General features: G+C 40.7%; 1 protein-coding gene across 5 annotated transcripts in view; it reads left to right on the top strand.

Annotated features, from left to right (window-relative positions):
• Nucleotides 1-14,265, top strand: part of NYAP2 (neuronal tyrosine-phosphorylated phosphoinositide-3-kinase adaptor 2) — a 137,066-nt gene that overhangs the window by 107,354 nt on the left and 15,447 nt on the right. For all 5 annotated transcript variants that reach the window (XM_021553646.2, XM_021553644.2, XM_021553645.2 and 2 more), the window contains one exon: nucleotides 1,473-1,576. In XM_021553646.2, coding sequence (XP_021409321.1) covers nucleotides 1,473-1,576 — 104 coding nt within the window. The remainder of the gene's footprint in view (nucleotides 1-1,472; nucleotides 1,577-14,265) is intronic.

The raw sequence follows: 14,265 nt of genomic DNA on the forward strand, positions 1-14,265 counted from the left end.
TGGCAATAAGTATCTTCTTCCTTTCAAGCTGTGGCCCAACCAGCGGCCAGTGGTGATACTAGAAATCCACACAGAAAATAGAGAAATCAGTGTAAAACAAACACAGACAAAACAGCTGTATAAATGAGGCATGACAAAATAAATTTCAGACAGACACAGGCAAAAGATGTGCTTCAGAGACAAATTTGCTAAACCACAACTGCATGAGGTACAGGTCCTTCCTTTCTTCTTGAAAACATGTAATTGAATAGGAGGAATTCTTCAAACCTAATTTAAAAAACCTAAAAATTCTTTAAATTGTAATGAAGAATGATGTTGTAATTACTCGTTATTCATGGTAAAGCAGCACTGTCAATGTGAAAAGTGAGATTGTTATTTTACCAAATCTGTCTGGTAAGTCTAAATATTTTCAGTGTTTGCCCACTAAATACAAAAAGCAGGTACAGGGTTGGGAAGAAGGTTTATGAAATATGAGGAGAATGAACACATTGATCTGAGTAGAGCCATAGACTGAGAGGTCAGCCATATAAAGGAAATGTAAGGACAAAAAAATTTCTTGGGCAGAAAAAAACAGATCCTTTTTTCAGGATAAGACAGTTTCCTCCAGACCAGCTGAATGCTGAGGTAGCACATGGGTGTCAGCATGGCTTACATATAAAAACCTTCATCCAGGCCTCCTGAACCGCATGGTCACCTCGTGTCAGTGTGTACAATAGTAATCTGTGCTGGAAATCAATGGGAAACCTTCTCAGAAATTACTCCATATAAAACAGCAGAAGGAAAATCAAATAACTGTGTCATTTTTGTGAAGTTCTTCTCTGAAATGGAGCTTTCTCTCAAGCCAAACATTGCTTCTGTTATCACCTTGATTCTGGGCAGCTGACTTTGCCACTGCTGACATTTTTATTTGTCTCTTCTTCCTACTTTGTCTCTCAATTCATTGCCACTGACATAAGATTCCCAAGTATTTTTTGTTTCATTCCAAATCCCCAAGTGTGGCAGTATCCTCACCCCTTTTACATACCTCCTCCTTCATTTTCTGGCATTTCATGCTTTCCTTCAGCACAGCCATTCTTTGAGCTGCCATGTCCCTCAGCTCTGGGATGGAGAGGTGAGAGCACAAGCCTCTGTGACTCCTTTAATCACTGTTGTATTACATGAGGAGTAGAAAAGGTGCTGGGGATCAGGGAAGTGGGGAAACAGGAATGCTTCTTTTGTGTTCTTCCTGTCTGCTGCTTTATGCTCTATCCTTCAGAGCTGCCAGAGCAAAGAGGCCAGGACATGGCATGAGTCCTGCCTGAATCCCTCTTCTGATCTCAACTTCTGCTCATGATTCAGCCATGTGTCCAAGACTTTAACTCGGTACCAAGGCTGGAGTCTCCATTTCAAGGGAATCCTGGATCCAGGGCGTTCCAGCTTGCTGCAGCAGTACCCTGCTGCTGCTCACCAGTGTTTCTGCTCTCTCCCTGCAGAGTCGAAATCGAGCTGCCGCTTGGGCCGCTCCGCGTCCACGTCGGGAGTTCCTCCTGCGTCGGTGGCGCCGCTCAGGCAGCCCGGCGACCTCCAGCCGAGCCAGGTACCATCGTTAGCCGATCGGGAATGACTCCATGTGCTGCAACATGCCAAATGTCCCCACCTCTCTGTCTGTCATGTGTTCCAGTAAATGAGCTTTTTGGTTTATGTCTTTATTTTCTGTGCGTGCATCTGTGCGTGCGCATCTCTCATTGGCAATGAAATTCCACTGGCCACATCCAGCAGAATTTTCTTTGCTCTTGATTCCTTGTATCTTTTTCTGTCTTCATTCTGTAATATCAATGTAGTAAAACTGTACGGTATGAACTGGCTGGGTTTTTTATTTTTTCATGCTTTCTGTACTTTTTTACTGTCTTAAAATTTATCAAACTTTGATAAATTTAATCTATGTTTTTATGTAAATTTCTTTTAAATGTCTTGTCTAGAGCACTTACACCAATGTTGTCAATGACTTGTACATACTTGACTTCTGCCCAGTTGTACTTTAATATTTGTGCCAGTCTCACATCTGGTTGGAGCTTAATGCATGATTGTATTACACTGTGATTTATCACTGTCCTGAAAACTGCTCTTACAGCAAGTGATTTTGTTTAGTTGAGGCAGCTAAGCTCTCTTCAGCTATAGACCATATAATGCTTACAGGACTATTAAATAGTCCACTGTAGTTATATTTATTGTACATGGTTAGGAATAAAAAAAAAAAAAAAACAAACAAACAAAAAAAAACCCAACCAAATCAGAGGAGCAACATCTCCTTTTATCTTAAACAGCGATACTTTTTTTGTCATCATCAGAAACAAAACTGCCACATAGGAAAAAATGAAAGTGTTTGGGTTTGGCAAATTTCTCCAATAGAGAGAAAATGGAAAAGAAATAAAGACACGGGAAACCTATACTTACATTTATTTTATATGCTAATACCGATATTGTAACATTTGGTTGCACAGACCTGTATTATTAATTTGACAGAACTAGCTGAGAGTAGCAATTGAAAGAAGAGGTTTTGCTTAAACATTGTGTGAATGGCTTCTGTCAAAGCACTGTGGCACTGCATCACTGGTGTGTATGTGTGGGGTCTATGTGCACAAGGAGACAGGAACACAGATGGATTTAGGTGCACATGCATATGTGTATGCATACACAGGCACCCTTATTTTGATGGAGAAATTTTGTCTGGCTTTCAGGGAGTTAGTCCCCAAAATACTATTGAATGTCACTGAGATTTGAGTGGAAATCTCCCTGAGGACTGCTTTGCAATAGTCACATATTTGTGTTTGTATCTTGGTGAGTTGCTCCAATGATGTCTAGACCAAAGCAAAGACCACAAGAGTAAGGCTGATTTACTCACTCCAGCCAGCAACTTGTTAGGAAGGTTATATTTGGATAGCCAAGTCTGTACAGGTTACAGCTCTGTAACCTGTATGAACTGATATGATTGTATTGCTTCTAAGTGCTGCCAGACACGAGGACTGAGAGAACCCTGCACATTTCTAAAACATATTTTACATAAGCAAATCAAATATATAATAGAGATTCAAAATGACAGCCCATTTAAATAACACATCAAGTGTTCCTTCATCTAAGGAAGAAATTAGGGTAATTGTACTTCCAAAGGTCTTCAGTGTCCCAGTGTTCCTGTACTATATATTTTTGATTAAATGGGTTTTACAGCACTCCTGATGCTTTGCTGTTTACTCAGTGGCAAAGGCACCTTGGGTGTTTTGAAGGGATTTTAGCCTGTCAGTTTATACTAAGAACTAAACAATAAGCCTTGAAAGCAGATGCTGATGTGATAGAAGAGATAATGAGCCTCTTAGAAGCTGCATCCAGGGTTCACTGAAACTGTGAAGGGAAAAATCCACCTCAATTCATACAGAAGAAAGGAACAAAGATGATAAGAGGAATTTTCAAGTGACTGTGGGAGGGTGATCTTATTAATTGAATAATGTATGGTATGGTCATGACTTCAAGAAAAACTAGTGCAAGCTTTCTCTCCCTAAGTCTTCCCTTCCAGCTGACAATCTCTTACTGTCCCTCTATTATGTTGCCATTTACTATGATAGCATAACTTTTAAAGGTGTGGATTTGACCCTGATTTCAGAGGAATGATGAAAGTCTTATCTCCATGGCAGATACAAACATTGATTGTTCTTTTAACACCTATTCTATCTTAATGTGCAAATAACGTTTGGTGGGTGAAATGTGTCTTCAACAGCTGGGCTGTTAGCTCATTCTCAATCTGCTGGATTGTGACATACAGGGTATTATTTTTGTGTGCTGTGGCTATTGATTGTATTGATACTGCCTTTCTTAACAGTATCATAATGAGCAAATTAGACTTTCCAAAAGATTGAGATGTATTGTGTTATTCCCCTCTTTGTTGATCAGATGGGCAAGCTAACATTCAAACAGGAATATAAAATCTGGGAAAGGGCAGATTACAGTTAATTGGTTTTCTCAAATTTTCATGGATCCCAGATTTGTGGTTTTCAAAATGCTTAATTTGGAAAAAAAAAAAAAAAAAAGACAAATTTGCAAATGAGTTCTCAAAATCCATCATTTTTTAGTACAATTGTTCAAAGAAGTGACTAAGCTTAATAATTTAAAATAGATCTGATCTAAGGAAACTTATCTTATAATTCCAATAATATATTAGGTAATTATGTAACTATTGTCATTTAACTCTCCTATGTCTTATTTTCTTATTTCTTGTTTGCTTATTGATGTAGGAATGATGAGGATTAATCAGTTAGTATTCACAGAATATATCTATGGTATATTGATGGGAAGCAGTAGAGGGATCATCTAAAAATAAGAAGAAAGGGCTTATGAGTAGAGATTAATTATGTGGCTGGTCTCTGGAGCAGAATGCTAAAAATTCTGTAGTGTAGGGGCAGCCAGCATTTACCAAAATGTTGAGTGAAATTGAAAGCCTGCCTTCTGTCCTTAGCTCTGGGAAATGGTGAGGGAATTGCAAAGTGTTGGTTGCACAAAGAAACCTTGGATGAAGTCTCAAATTATCTCAATTTAAACTGAAAGATAAACATAAGTTTATCCTGGAACTGAAGTTATTGATTGTGAAAGGACAAAGTTTAAGAAATCAAGGAAGTAGCAGAGGAAGTCAGGTGGGGGACTTGGAAGTGTAATAATGGCAGAAGCATAGAATATTTTTGAGCAACAAAACTGCCTCATTGCTGTTTTTCCTAAATGCATATCTAAATAAAAATATCCTACAGAGAGGGGTGTAAGTAGCAGAGAAGTATTCTAGATATGATGAATTGTCTTGTAAAGAAAGGAAAGAACATGCAGAAGCAGGCCATCCTCAAGTGCCAAAAGACAAACCAGTGGGGAAGAAGACCAGCCTGTCTGAACAGGGTTTTTGCTGGGACTCAGGAAAAGAGAGAGTTTTTGGAAGTTGAAAGAAGGCACAGGCAACTCAGGAGGACAAGGGTGTCATGAGGTTTTGGAGGCAGAAACTTAGAAGGGCCAAATCCTGTCTAGCTCTTAATCTGTCTACTGTCATAAAAGACAGTAAAAAATGTTTCTGTAGATATATCAGCAGCAAAAGGAACTCTAAGGGGAATCTCCACCCTCTTTTTGGATGGTGGAGAACACAATGACAAAAGATGAGGAAAAAGCTGGGGTACTCAATGCCTTCTTTGCCTCAGTGTTCAATAGTAAGACCAGCTGTTCTCCAGGAGCAGCCCCCTGAGCGGGAAGATGGACACAGGGAGCAGAATGAAGGCCCCATAATCTGCAGGGTAATGGTCAGTGACCTGCTTTGACACTTAGTCACACACAGTAGGATACCATGTGCTTATATTAGAAAAAAATTTCTTCACAGAAAGAGTTGTCAAGCAACAGAACAGGCTGCCCTGGGAAGTGGAAGAGTCCATTCTACCATCCTTGGAGAAATCTAAAAGACATGTAGATGTGGCACCTGGAGACATGGTTTAGTAGGGGGCTTTTCAGTGCTGGGTTAAAGGCATTTTTCAGCCTTAGTGATTCTCATTCTATAGAGGTATGACATTGTTCACAAAAAGTTACAGGGAATGGACAAATGTTGTAGAAAGTAAAACAACTTATATCTTAGAGAAAAGAAGTGTGTGAATAACATTAGAGATAGTAAAAGTCCATCTGTATTTGGCCTTTATATGGAAATGAAAACAAGTAACTCTCTTTTGTAGCCATCTAAGTGGACAGAGAAGAGTAGAATTTAACCACTTTATTAGGCTTATGAAGTACAATATACAAGGTCCCCAGCTGCCCCAGTAAATAACTCCTCACCCATTTTGCTGGAACCTCTGTGCTGGCGCCTGAGATTTCTGTAGCAGATTTGGTCAAGGGTTCCACCCTGCAGTGGAAAACGCTCAGTCCTGCCATGGGACAGCCACGCTGAGCAAAGCTGTTCACTTGTGTAATGCAAGCAGGATCTGGAGTCACAGGTAGCACTGCTATGCAATGATGTTTCCCCACCATCCTACCGTTCTCCACAGCTTCACCTCAGGGTAACAAAGGATGATATTCCCTCGATGAGCTCAGATATCCCCGTGGCACACAGGCTGTGTGTGCACTGAGCATGTCTGTCACAAAAGAAAACGCTTCAAGCAGACTGTGGAAGTCCCTCTGCTGGAGAGCAGAACATCTTGCATCCAAAGTTTTAATGTACACATCACTGCCATGCCTCTCTAAAACAGTCTTCAGCACAGAAAAATCCCACTCATTTCCATTTTAAGAAAAAAGAGATCATATAAGCACCTTGGGATTTTTTTTTTCTGCTAATGAACTTTGCAAAGTGAGGTTTGTTTTCATTAATTTGTAGACAGTGATTGGAAAACCCCATGTACTAGGCTGCATAGCAGCACAGCAATGCATGTTTTTAAGATAGATGGTCTGAAGAAAACCACACTCTTTGAAAACAAAACTACTGATAGCTAGAGTTTCATATTTTAGCTTTCCTGCAAAGCAGAACCTATTTTCAGATAGATTTCCACAAAACTTGTGTTCCTTATCTGTAAATGTGCAGCCTCTCTTCATGCTGCCTGTTAGTTTCTTGCTTTTCAGTGGCCAGACAGCACTGTCCTTTCCTGTTGCCTCCTCAAGGTATGTTATCTTAATTCTGAGGGTTTGTATGCCTCTTAAGGTTTGGTGTATTTTTGTGGGGGACCAGGCAGTGATATCTAGCTCAAATTTAAGCAAGGAAAGAAGATTTAAGCTTTACAGAGATGATCAAAGTAAAATTCAGAAGCCATGCTGAGATTAGAAGGAATAACTCAGAAGAGGGAGTGCAAATACATCAACAGCTATGAATTAAGCAGTCTCAACATGCATTGAAGGAATGAAGAAAAAGCTAGAAAATATATCAGCCTCAACACTGAAACTTTTTTTGGTTTATTTTAGAAAAATTGTAGCTCATTTCATTACTTGCCTAGTGTCTGCCTGAGTGCTCTGGAAGCTGAGGCAGCATTTTACTTTCCCCACATGACTACACTGGTAAACGTGACAGAAGGCACAAGATGGACAAACTAACCATTACCCTCCAGAATTCAGACAGCTCTCAATTATTTTATGATTTGTATGAAAATAATATAGCAAAGGGGAAAGGACTCTCAAGAGTGGACTTGACCATTTTCTTGCACCAAATGAAGTGAATCCATCAATAGTTTGTATGAGAATGTGTCTTTGATAGACAAGAATTTTACATACAAGTTGGCTCCTTAAATTCATATCTAGGTAGAAAAATTAAAAAGACTTGTAAGATAACCAAGTGCTGAGGAAAGCTGGTGCCTGGGGCTGGCAGGCTGAGGGAACTGGGGTACAGACATGAAATTCCAAGGTTCAAAGAGCTAGGAAGGAAAGACCAGGGGTGCTCCAGCCCAGTTTTCCAACATAGTGATGTAGGTAGAGAACTAAGCAGATTTTCTACTTTGAATAGGCAGCTGGGGGGGTTTGTCTTTGTGTTCACATCCCCTTGGCCTGGGACAGGGGTAGTGCACACTGGGTGTGTGAGCAAGGGCAGGACAGAAACCCCTTGGGATCGCTTGGGTCTGTGCCAGAGGCAGCCTGGGTGAAAATGCACTTTAGCAACTGTTCAAAATGGACAGTTTGGCTAATCCAACAGGATTAGGAAAAGCTTTATTTACCCCAGAGAGACGAGGCAAAGCAGGGTGCTGCTGAGGTTGGACCCCCATCCCACTGAGGGCAGGTGGGCTCAGCTCTGGGTGGAGGGGGAGCAGGGCCCAGCACACCCCATTTGGATGGCCCATCCCACATCCCTTGTCCCACATCCTGCATCTGCAGGGGGAGCAGAGGCTTCGCTGGGGCTGCCCCACCTGCTCCTGCCCTGCCCCAGAGGGAGGGAGGGGGAGGGAAGGAGAGAAGGAGAAAAGGAGGAGGCTTGTTCCAGCCTCAGCCTCCCTACTCCTCCACACAACAATTAAGATAATATTTTATTTAAGACTCAGTATTTAGATGGTAACTGAAATGCAACCAAAATGCACATATTGTATTGTGGAAAAAAAAAAAATCTAGCATTCAAATTGATATGAGATCTTCAGGGCAACTATTATTGAATTTTGTACTCCAGCTGAAAAATCCCAAACACCTATTCTAATCCTTTCATTTTAAAACAAAATCATGCTGGAAGGGAAGTACCACAAAGAAGGTGAGACATATTTTACCTGCTTTTCATATGCATGAGTAGAGCAATGCCTTGCTATTTAAGTGCAGTAAAAGCTCATTGTAAAAAATACACAAAGCTTTAAACAAATAATTTGGAATTGACTCTTGACAAGTACTGTGTACTCTTCAGCAGCACAGCTACATATTTATCTCATGCCTAAGTTCCCTCTGTATTGGGTCAGTTAAAAATCACAAGCCCAGCTTGCAATGTCTCTAGCTTTAGTTGTGAATACATAACATATTATAGTCTTTGTGTGCTTTGTAAACATTGTGGTCACCCTGTAATTAATGAATGCTGGGAATGTAAATTGTTACCATTATGGCTATAATTATTTTTGAAGGCACCTAGACCCAGTACTTCCCCAATGAATTGACATCATCATGCTTTAGTTGGCAAATGTGCATCTGAAAGTGAATACTCTGTGAGCATAAACAAAGCATCTGTGCTCTTCTATTATTCTCAGCTTAAAGTTTCCATTTTTTCCCAGCAGTAGTGTACAAGAGTTCAAGGAGTCAGCAAATACCCTGCAGTTGTGGGGCACAGTAGCAGAGTTGGGCTCCTGATTCTGCAGCTGATGAATTCTGCTGCTGAGAAAGGAGCACCTATAAATCAAGATCCAGTGTTCCATATCTGATCACAGCAGCCTTTCTTTTAGCTTCCATTATATGGAAGAGATACAGTCATTGCAGGTAGATGGAGAACGCTGTGGACTGAAGTAGTCTTTCATCCAGATTGATTACTAGGGAAATGTTAGTAAAAAAAATAAATTGTTATACAGCACAGACCCATGTCAGCTCTCAGTACTGTCACTCTGTGCTACATGCACTCCTTGATGAATCTCAGCCTAGAACTAACATCAGACTCTAGTGATTCTGCTATTTTGTCTCTTACCATGCACAAGGATTTGCAAAGAAAGAATCAACTTCTGTCATCCTTGCCCTCTGGACCAAAGGGAAAAATGATCCCCGTGAGCTGCTGGTTAAAGATCTCAGGGGACATACAGTCCCAGATTTCTATTCAAAGGGAATATCTAACTGCTGTGCTAATTGCCACTCTTATAATTTTCTCTGTCCCTCTTTTCTCCTCTAATTTTCAAAAGTTCTGAAAGTCTATTGTGTATTTTGGACATAGAATAGCAAAACATACTGAACTGTTCATGGGACAGTGGCAATCCTTTTCCTCCCCCTGTGTATACGTGCCAAGTGTTCCTCTTGAGCCAGTGCAATGCCTCTGAGATGTCTGTTCCTGTGCTCCTGGAGCCAAGGTTATGGTTGCTCCTTTTTGATACTTGATCTTTTTCTTCATCCAAAATATGTGTCCATAGTGTGGGAACAGTCCCATGCTGCTTGCTCTGTAATCAGAGCCCCATGGGGCTTTGGTCTGGACTTTCTATACACTATTTATTACTTTGGATGGTAGCTTCTATTTTTGCCTGAGAAGATATTCACTTAAAGGAACTTAATTACTCCTTATGTTTAGCCATCACATTTAATAAGGCTTGGGATTTGTCCCTGGATACAAAACCTACTTAATGTTGGCCACTAGGATCTACCACAATATTGGCTGTGGTGGTGTCCAAGAGTCACAGTTACTTGTTGGTAGAGAATATGCATGGAACAAAGGCTGTTCCTGCCCCAAGGATTCATAAGCTCAGTGTAATAGATGAGAAAGTAAGAGGTTTCAGATGAAAGTATACTGGTAAGGGTATGACTGTCAATTAAGGAATTGCTTAATGTTTGGTTTTTGTGCAATTAGAAAGTGCAAAAAAACTATTTGGGGTGCAATCTACAGTATCTGTGACAGTGATTTTACATAGTTTATGTGTCACTGATACAATGAAATGCATTTGCATGTCTAAAAGTGGAAAACCAGGTATATTTTACTCTGAATACTTTAAAAATTATGTCTCTCTCTCGAATGGCCCTGTCATGGAGAAATCTTTAGTGTCTGGTGTAGGCAAAGAAAAAGGAATGTAGGTGTAGACTGAATCTTGTGGACGCTGGTTTTACAAATGGCAGGGAGAAAGGAAATCCTCTGGGTCCTACCTGGGAGGCTGGACAGGCATGGAAGAACCCACAATGGGGTACAGAGAGAAGCCTGTGGCACAGGCACTTCACTGATGGGACAGGGTCCAATTTTGCCTTGAGATGATGTCTAGATTTGTCCAGTGTGTGTGGTCTAAGTGTATTTAGATCCTGAATCCAGAGGTGTAGGATATTCCTTTCTTGTTCAGTAAAAATGTTCACGAGAGTCAGGGATCTGTCACCCTGACTGCTGTCAGCTAGAAAGAAGTGCCAGGGCATGAGGCATGAACTGTGTCCAGCAGTATCTCACAGTGCTCTGGAGACTTTGCACTGCTAAGAATCTGTCGGATTTTGGATTTATGCGATTTGTGCCTTTCTAAAGTGCAGCAGAACCCTGAGCCCACAAGAGGGAGTGGTTGGATTACTTTCCATAGTTCCGGGATTTTCCTGCAAAGACAACTCTTGCACATACATGAAAGCAAAATTCTGCTGTCGACAGTCCAGCCAAATATGCTGTCAACATTTTGGATGAGAGCAACAAGAATGTAAATGCTTTGGGGAAGGCTCCACATTGCATTGTGTTGAGTTGCAGCTTGAATCTGGTCTTACCTAATCAGTGTGTGGGTCCAGAGCAGTGCAAATGGTTTCTAAATATGCAAATTGGAAATAGAGAATACTTATTAAAAAAGTAAAATTTAAAATAAAAAATGAAAAGAAAATGCAAACCTTGAAGTAGGTGGAATTGTCACATCCATTATCCCTCACCTCCAAGGCACACCTGACTGATAGGCATGAGAAGCAAATGAGTCAAAGTTGTCTTTTGCTGGCAGACGAGCCTGCTATTGCTGTCCCAACATCTTTTCTTCATCACTCAGCTGGGTTGGTCATGCAGCAGAAGCAGGCCAGTGCATTGCTTTGCCAGGACTCTGGTTTAAGTGTGGTCCCACAGTGCTGGAGCAGCCTGTGTCCCACGGCCGGGGGGACAGCAGGCACAGGCGGATCTGAGCATGCACTGCTGTCACCATAGGTGCTAAAGCCCAGCATGGCTTTGGTGGCTCTCCATACGGGTCATGGCATGGGGTTTAGGCATAAAATAAGTGTGTCAGGGGGAGGAAGCAATGGGTGAAAGCAGGTCTGCTGTAGAAAAAGTAATCCCACAACAAGAGGGTGTCAGATGTGGGCTAGAGTCACTGGTCTGAGCACCACACCTCGAGTCTGTCATCCTGCCTCGCCATTGAGTGCCTGCATGGCTGCCACTATTTCACATGTGATGGAAGAGAGGAGAATGAGTTTTCCATTCCTTTACCCTGATGTCTTATTCTTGCACGAACTTTGTAAGCTTGTCAGCAGAAAACAGAAAGAGGCGAGCTCCATGACAGAAATTGTTGAAACCTTTCAAATGCAAAGATATTCTGACAAAGGATGAAATAACATAGCATTTATGAAGTTTTTACTTTCATGCTCAGCATTTTTTACTGTCCTTATCTAGTTGTTTCTCAGATTGGGAGTTACAGTTTCTTGAACAGGCACAGGACAGACATGAGAAGACCTCACCTGTGTGGTCAGAGGATTCAGGGGGTTGCTATGTTGTGCCTGGTTTTGATAGAATTGAGATGGTGTGTTTCAACACTTTGAAAAACAGTCAGCTCAACAGAGAGATTTATAGGGACAGATGTTGCAGCCAAGGCAGCACAATGAAGGTGGCTGTTCCCTGGAATTTGAGGTACCATCCAGAGCCCCTGGAAGTTGATGATAACTGTGTGTCTCTGGAGCTTGAATGCTTGAAGGTGAGGGCAACAGCCAAGCATGGCCTCTGCACCCCTTTCTTTTGAGAGTCAGATCTGAGCATGGTGTACAGGGTGGGAGCCACAGGAACTAGTAACTAATATTTCCAGTAAGACACTCACACAGGTCAATGACATAGAGAGATACAGCCTTGAAAGACTTATGCCACCATAGATCGGCTATGTGTGAGCTGTGCTTCTTGCAGCTTGCTGAATCAGTGCACTGTGTGTACTGCCTACTAAAGAGACTGAAAATTACCTGGAGGCACCTCATCTCATTTTTAGCTGCTCCTACAGCACTGTACATGGTTCTATTAAAAATAGGTAACAACTAATGCTAAATAAATATATGATGTTGTTTGTGTGAAATAATTTCAGTCCAAACATCAATAAGTTGCCTATCAAATTATTTAATTTGGTAGCATTGGTAGCATTCCTTCCTCTTCAGGGAATCTCTCTTTAAGGCATATGTAATAAATTTACTTGTTCTCTTCTAAACTTGTAAATTCACTTCAAAACTTGTTCTGAGACTTTTGTATGCAAACAATTAGTTTTGCCACAATCCCAGAACAATAGCACTTGCTAAGTTTATTTCAAATGGTCTTGCAACCACTCTTGAAGACATTGTGCCTTGGTTACAAATTTATTTTAAAAAAACCCAGAAGCATGCTATTTCCTTTTTCCCCACCCCCTTTTCTGTGTGTGTTTATGTTTAACTCAGGGCAAGAATTTTGTAATATTCTTAAAGGAAAAGACAGAAATAAAAAAATGGCATGAATTCATGAAAGCATGGGTTTATATATAGGCATTCTCTGTAAATGAACCAAACATTCTGTACCCTAGGTAGAACAACCTTATTTGTCTGCTCATACACATTTCCTCCACACACTCCCACCTGTCCTGTTTTGCACTGGGTGTATCGTACCATGTTTCTGTTGGAACTGCGTGTGCCTGACGCATAAAACGCGACACAGCAGCCGGGTCGTCCCCAGCGTCTGCCTCGAGTCACAACCATCCAGGCTTTGTTCTCATGGCTGTCACCACCCCACCAGACCCTCTCGGTGTTTGTGTAGCCTTATACAGTATATTGCACTGACTGTACCTGTATAGTATCTCGTCTGTATACTGTATGCACATAAATATGTATATTCACTCATGTATGTATGTATAGGATGTTTCTCTATCTCTGTATATGTACGTGTGTTTGTTCATAGTCTTTCACTAGAAATGTGTGGCTATTCATATACATTATGTGTATGTCAATTAAAAAAAAAGTATGAATGCCAGCACCCACTTTTGATAACCTACTTTTATTCTCATTTTGTCTTGTTAAAACAATGAAAATAAAAACGTCGTGTATTTTAAATGAGAACTTTAAAAGATTATTGTTTTTACTAATTGTTAAGGTTTCCAGTTTTCCAGATCCAAAATGGGAAATATATTGTTTTTTCTCCTGACAGTTTTCTGTAGGTGAAAAATATTTGGAAACAGCTCAGACAGATCTAGTACTCCAAGGTTTAGAAATGCCCTAAACCAGCTGGACTCCTGTGCTGCAGATCCCGACTCTATTCTCATGAGGGAATTGCTATCAGTCTAGGGGTGACTCACATCCATAACACCTTACATGTATAGATACTGCATATAAAAGGGCCTTAGGCTGGAAAGAAAGTTTCTCCAGTTCAGGGGAGCATTAGGAATGGATAAAAATACCCAACTTTATAAGTGGATTTTACAGGAGCATTGCATATTATTTGTCAGACCTCTTACCCTTTGCAGTTCACAATAACACATAATTGCCAATTGATTAAGCACTTATTAAACAGCTAACTATAATTTATTAGCCCTTTTTAAAATGAATCACCACACAACTGTATGTAGGTTCAGTTATCTCTTCTTGAGGCAGCAAAGCACTGGCTTATCTTAAATAGCAAAATATGTCTGTTAGGTGAATGACTGATACTTTTTCCATTCAAGCATGTGTTTAGGTTATCCATTGAATTGAAGCTTAAATGATAATAATCTTTCTCTATGAGACCTATGAGTGATAAATTTTCTCCCTTTACAGTTAATTTTATCATTGTACTAGCTTGTCCAGCTGGACCAGTCTCATTGTGAAATAAGTTGCTGTAGCAGTGTGGCAGCAGATACTCAGAACAATCTCAGAAAACAGATCTTTATGCAGGAAATACTCAGAACCTTGTAGGATGATAGATACACTGTAAGGAAGACCCTTCACCCCAAC

This window comes from Lonchura striata, chromosome 10 (genome assembly GCF_046129695.1).
Source record: "Lonchura striata isolate bLonStr1 chromosome 10, bLonStr1.mat, whole genome shotgun sequence".
Taxonomy (NCBI): domain Eukaryota; kingdom Metazoa; phylum Chordata; class Aves; order Passeriformes; family Estrildidae; genus Lonchura; species Lonchura striata.